The 6,214-nt window shown below is 46.4% G+C and overlaps 1 protein-coding gene across 1 annotated transcript in view; it reads right to left on the bottom strand.

Moving 5' to 3' along the window:
* Positions 1-1,657: 1,657 nt before the first annotated feature.
* Positions 1,658-6,214, bottom strand: part of LOC100988926 (putative uncharacterized protein encoded by CRHR1-IT1) — a 29,074-nt gene continuing 24,517 nt past the window's right edge. The window contains exon 5 of the mRNA XM_063598983.1: positions 1,658-6,049. Within this exon, the coding sequence (XP_063455053.1) occupies positions 5,664-6,049 (386 nt within the window). The 3' untranslated portion in view covers positions 1,658-5,663. The remainder of the gene's footprint in view (positions 6,050-6,214) is intronic.

The following is a 6,214-nucleotide window of genomic DNA, read 5'->3' as shown; positions in this document are numbered from 1 at the left end:
TCTTTGGGGTGCTGGTCTCTTTTGGGGTCTTCAGTCAGATGAACAAGTAACGTATATGAGCAGAAGCTCATGCCTGTAATCCCAGCACTTTAGGAGGTCAAGGTGGACAGATTGCTAGAGCCCAGGAGTTCAAGACCAGCCTGGACAACATAGTGAAACCCCACCTCTACTAAAAATACAAAAAATTAGCTGGGCATGGTGGTGTGCACCTGTCATCCCAGCTACTTGGGAGGCTGAGGTGAGAAGACCACCTGAGCTCGGACAGTCAAGCCTGCAGTGAGCCGAGATGGCACCAATGCACTGGTGCATTAGACAATGCCTGGACAATGAACCTTGTCTCAAAAAGTAAAATAAAATCATACATATGCAGGAGTATTTGCACATAAAACACACGCCTGGAAAAATACATGTCTGGGGTATTTGCATATGCCTTGTGGAGAATTTCTAGGGTCGGTTAAAAGGAGAAAGAAACTAAATTATATTGTTCTGGAACTCTTCTCCACATCACCCAGCCAAGGAGCATAAGGAGAGTGCTTTCATTTCATTCATTAACTCACCAAATATTTGCTGAACATTGACCCTGTGCTTGGCCTTGGAAGACAATTTTGCAGAAACACAGTCCCTTATTTCAGATTTGACAACACAGTGGGGAGACTGTATCTTTTTTTTTAACGCAAATCATAGAACAGAGGCAACATTCAGGACTGATGAGGAAATTTGGCTCTTGGGAAATGGTCAGAACACCTCATTCTGCTAAGAGCAGAACATCTTGAAAAGTTTTACCCTGCTCGTTGCCCCACTTAGCCCTCTGCAGGTCGAGGAAGCAGAGGAGGGAGCCACTCCTGTGGACTCAATTCTCACCCTCGCTGGTGAAAACAGAAATGATGGGTTCACATTGCTCACAGCTCCCCCTGGAATGACTTCCTTCTCTCCACTTCCAGACCCAAGCCCAGGCTTCCCAGGTTTCACCTTTGGACCTTTTCCCACTCCCCGCACCCGGGGCCCAGTGCTCAACCCACCTCTCCGCCCTTCACATCCTTCCGTGGTTAAATGTTGGCTTCTCTCTTCCCGTCTGTGGCTGTCTGTTACCCCAAGTCAAGGCCTTACATCATCTTGCTCGCCTCAGGGGACCCACCCCTCCTGCAGCCTCGGAAGGCTGAACTCCTCCGGTGCCCAGTTTGTCCTGACCTCAGAAGTACAACCCACTCCACTTGGAGGAAGCAAAGAGGGTTTTTAAAGAAATACAAGCAGCTTCACTGAGAGCTCATGACTAAGCTCAGATTTTAAGAGGACAAGAACAAGAAAAACTAAAGGACAAATTGTAAGAATAGTTTCAGAAATGTTTACTAATGAGATGAATACATGGAAGGCGTTTAGCACAGTGCCTAAAACACAGTAAGTAACCAACAAATGGTAGGTGGTATTAATACTATTGTTATTAAATCCCAGAATGACGGGATTACAAGAAAATGCATACGTAACAAAAGCAGCCTTAAAAAGCTAATTTTTTTCTCAGGGCCAGAGCAACAGGAAAGAGATAGACCCATTATTCAAGACAGATGATGTAATGTGAATAAAAGAGTGAACATTTTAAAGTGTATTTTCTCCTAATATTCTTCTATTTTCTTTAGAAGAGAGAATAATCTTCAACCTGGAAAGGATAATAAACATGATTATGGGGAAATCGGGATCTAAGACAGATGATGCAGCACTCAAGGAGAGCCCTTCTGCTTTATGGGAGCCCAACAGTCTTAACTCCAACTAAATATATATAAACTAAACTCAAGGAGAGCCCTACTGCTTTATGGGAGCCCAGCGCTCTTAACTCCAACTAAATATATCCAAGACCTTTACTGTGTGATTGCAAACTCCTACTGTAAATATTGAGAAGTCAGGAAGCTGAGAAGGGTGGAGAAAAATTAGAGATGAGCAAATGTCGCCCAGGTTTGTGACAGAGAGAAGGTGGATTCCAGAAACTACAGATGGGTATGTCTGAGGTTGATCTGCAATCAGATAGGCTTATAAAAGATGGCAGATGTTACCAGTGGTCAAAGCGGCTTACTAAGAGTAATTAGTCAAATTAACCTTATTTCCATTGCTGAGGGATTGGTACATGAAGGCATTGCTACGCATATTGTATACTTAATTTTAGCGAAGCACTTGATAGAATCTTTCAGGATTCCTGGTGGATAAGATGGAGAAATAAGGGCTAAATTTAAAGTATGATTAGCCAAGTTACATAGATGGCTGAACATCCACATCTAATGAATGGAACAGTGTCCACTACAGAGCACATTATAGGTGCTTAGTAAATATCTGTTACTGTTACACAAATGAATCAAGCTGGAGGGAAGTTTCTGATGGTATGTCCCCATCTAATTTTATATATATACATGGAGAGAGAGAGAGAGAGAGACAGACAGACAGAGACTTCCTCTGTCACCCAGGCTGGAGTGCAGTGGTGCCATCTTAGCTCAGTATAACCTCCACCTTCCAAAGTCAACCAATTTGCATGCCTCAGCCTCCCAGGCAGCTGGGACTACAGGTGGGTGCCACCACACCCGGCTAATTTTTGTATTTTGGGTAGAGATGGGGTTTCACCATGTTGGCCAGGCTGGTCTCCAACTCCTGACCTCAAGTGATCACCTGCCTTGGCCTCCCAAAGTGCTGGGATTACAGGTGTAAGCCACCGTGCCCAGCCTTATTCAGTATTTTTTATCATGACTCAGATGATGACTTATGAGTCATGGGTATCAAATTTATAGGAAGCAAAGCTTGGAGGGAGATCTGATGCATTCAATAACAAAATCCAAAATTCAAAATGAAGCCAACAGGTTAGGATGATGGGCCAAAGCCTAGATGAAATGAAAAGAGACAAATGCAAATCATTCATTATGTTCTTAAAAGCAGCTGCACAAATGCAGAAGAGGGAGCCCTGGCCCCACTGCATTTCATGCAAAAGAGATCTGCAGGTCTGAAATGATCCCAAGCCCAGTGTGCTTCATTAGTATGAGGCGGCTGCCAAACACAGCTGCGAACTTAGGCTACACAAGAGGATGGAGAAAAAGAGCCCCAATATGCATTGCCTCAGCAATAATAGCTCGTATTTATTGAGTGCTTATTATACTAGATGCTGCTACTGCACTGTGTTTACAGAAATGATCTCATTTATGTAAGTACCCGGGGGTGTAGTTTGCTTTCTTTTCCTTTTTCTTTTTTTTTTTTGAGACAAGGTCTTCCTCTGTTGCCCAGGCTGGAGTGCAGTGGTGAAATCTTGGCTCACTGTAGCCTCCACCTCCTGGGTTCGAGTGATTCTCATTTCTCAGCCTCCCAAGTAGCTGGGACTACAGGCGCGCGCCACCATGCCTGGCTAAGTTTGTATTTTTAGTAGCGACGGGGTTTCACCATGTTGGCCAGGCTGGTCTCAAACTCCTGACCTCAAGTAATCTGCCTGCCTCGGCCTCCCAAAGTGCTGGGATTACAGGCATGAGCCACCACACCCAGCCTTGGGTGTAGTATCGATCCAAAATGATATCTGATGTACAGGAAGGGGGAAAGATCTGTTTTGTATGTAAGAGTAAGTTAGTAGAAATACAGTGAGGAGAGTCATGAATGGAGGGGAACATTGAAGAGACAAGGCTGGCGGAAGGCTGCAGGATGTTTACACCCCTGGGACCCCGAAGAGGTCAGTGAGAAGAGAGTCAAGTTAGATTTCAATCAGATGGCACCATAGACCCGGCTAAGATTGAACCGGGTAGGCCTACCCTAGGCTGATCTAGTTCGGGAGCCCCCCTCCTTGGGGATCGTTTTGGGGAGGGGTTTGTGCAGTGGACAAAGGATGAGATCAAGAGGAGACTATGTTGAAAAAAAAAATGCCAGCCAGGCGCGGTGGCTCATGCCTGTAATCCCAACCCTTTGGGAGGCCGAGGCGGGTGGATCCCCTGAGGTCAGTTCGAGACCAGCCTGGCCAACATGACAAAACCCCATCTCTACTAAATATACAACAATTAGCCGGGTGAGGTGGCGCACGCCTGTAGTCCCAAATACTCAGGAGGCTGAGGCAGGAGAATCACTTGAACTCAGGAGGCGGAGGTTGCAGTGAGCCAAGATCATGCCATTGCACTCAGCCAAGATCACGCCTTTGCACTCCAGGCTGGGTGACAGAGCGAGACTCTGCCTCAAACAAACAAATAAAAATGTTGGGGAAAGGAAGAGAAAGCCAGCAACTTCCTGGGTATCCAAGTCAGGCACATCAGCAGGTGTTTGTGTGCTCCCCCCAGCAAGTTCCTCACCTCCTTTACCAGGGGTTACAGCTCCATGACAGAAAAGCCTGATAGATAGAGATGGAAGAGCCCCTTCTCCTAATGGTGGCTGTGTCTCTGCTTGGCTTATCAGCAGTGTGACAGTTTGCTGTTTGGATTGCTCTCCCTTGCCCAACCATTGCCAACCCAGGTTGAGCCCACCTCAAGGGATTGGGCAGATAGAAAGTGTGGGTCAGTACAATCCTCACAATAACTTAGATGATGACATTAGAGCTCAGAAAGGTAGATGTTTTTAACCATGGTCACACAGCTGGCCTACAGTGGAGCACGGATTTGAACCCGGGATCTTAATGCTAGGATCCAAATTGTTAACCACACAGCACTGGGCTGGCATCTGCAGAATCTCAGGTTCCCCATGGGTCCCCACATTTTAAGAAGGATGTGGACAGATCAAAGGGGTAGCTCCTGGAGAGCTACCAGGAGAATGGGAGAATGGGAGAGGCTGGAAATCTTGTCCTGTAAAAAACACAAGGAGAGCCAAGTACAATGGCTCACACCTGTAATTTCAGCACTTTGGGAGGCCGAGGAGGGTGGATCACCTGAAACCAGGAGTTCGAGACTAGCCTGGCCAAGGTGGTGAAACTCCATCTCTACTAAAAATACAAAAATTAGCCAGGTGTGGCGGCTCACACCTGTAATCCCAGCTATTTGGGAGGCTGAGGCAGGAGAATTGCTTGAACTCGGAATGTGGAGGCTGCAGTGAGCCAAGATTATGCCACTGCACTCCAGCCTGGGCGACAGAGACTCCATCTCCAAAACACACACACACACACACACACACACACAAAACAAGACAAAAAAACAAAAAACCTACAGGTCATCAGGGAATTCTGTCTGAGATAAAAATGACTTGGGAAAATGCAATAACTGTCCTCAAGCTCTCAGAGAAATGTTATGTGGCAAAACAAAGACATTTATTTTTCACAGCAGTACTAGAATAATAATGATGTATTTCAACATTCTAAGGTTTAGAGTTCTCTTAAACCGGAGTGGGCTGCTTTGAGATACTGAGTTCCCGGGCACTGAAAGTATTCAAGCAGAAGCTGGACGCCATGGGCCAGGCTTTCTTTTATTAAAACCGAGATGCTACTCTTCCTCTTCTCAAAGTGCCTACAGAACAGCTGAGACCTACTTACCCAGCTCCTTTGTCACTATTGGTTTCATGACTATAAATTTCATACAGCTTTACTGAGGGATAACCTATGTACTGTACAATTTACCCATTGTAAGTGAACAATTTGATGGTTCCTAGTAAATCTATACAGTTCTGCAACCATGACTACAGTCCAGTTGCAGAAACTTTGTGATTATAGATTTTTTCCCCAAAGAACATTGTTAGCATCAAGGGTAGATCCAGGTCCCATGGGCCGTGGTTTCCGCTGACCTAACAGCAGGCCTCTGTGCTGTGGCTCTTTCCTCACATCCTCTCCTCATTCCTTCTTGGGAGTCACCTGATGCTGCCCTGCCACATGCTGCTTGGCCTTCCTGGGCCCTGGGCACCTCGCCGCTCCCCGAGTTGTCCCCACTGGGCACCTTTGCTTCCTTCCCTCTTTTGCCATGGCTTGGGAGCAGGGGCTTGGTCTTCAGCAGATTCCAAGGCAGTAGGGTGTACTTAGAAGTACGTGAGCCCTGATAACCCAGACCTGTATTTGGCTCACAGCCATGTGGCCTCCAGCAAGTCGCCTTATTTTTTGTTGTTTCTGTTTTGTTTTGAGACAGGGTCTCACTCTGTTGCCTAGGCTGAGTGCAATGGCTCAGTCTCATCTCACTGCAGCCTCTATCCCCCGGGCTCAAGTGATCCTTCCACATCAGCCTCCCGAGGAGCTGTGACTACAGGCACACACCACCACACCCAGCTAATTTAATTTTTTTGTAGAGATGAGGTCTCACTA

Source organism: Pan paniscus, chromosome 19, assembly GCF_029289425.2.
Source record: "Pan paniscus chromosome 19, NHGRI_mPanPan1-v2.0_pri, whole genome shotgun sequence".
NCBI classification, from domain to species: Eukaryota; Metazoa; Chordata; class Mammalia; order Primates; family Hominidae; genus Pan; species Pan paniscus.
The sequence above is the reverse complement of the archived record's forward strand: the minus strand, read 5'-3'. Positions and strand labels throughout refer to the sequence as shown.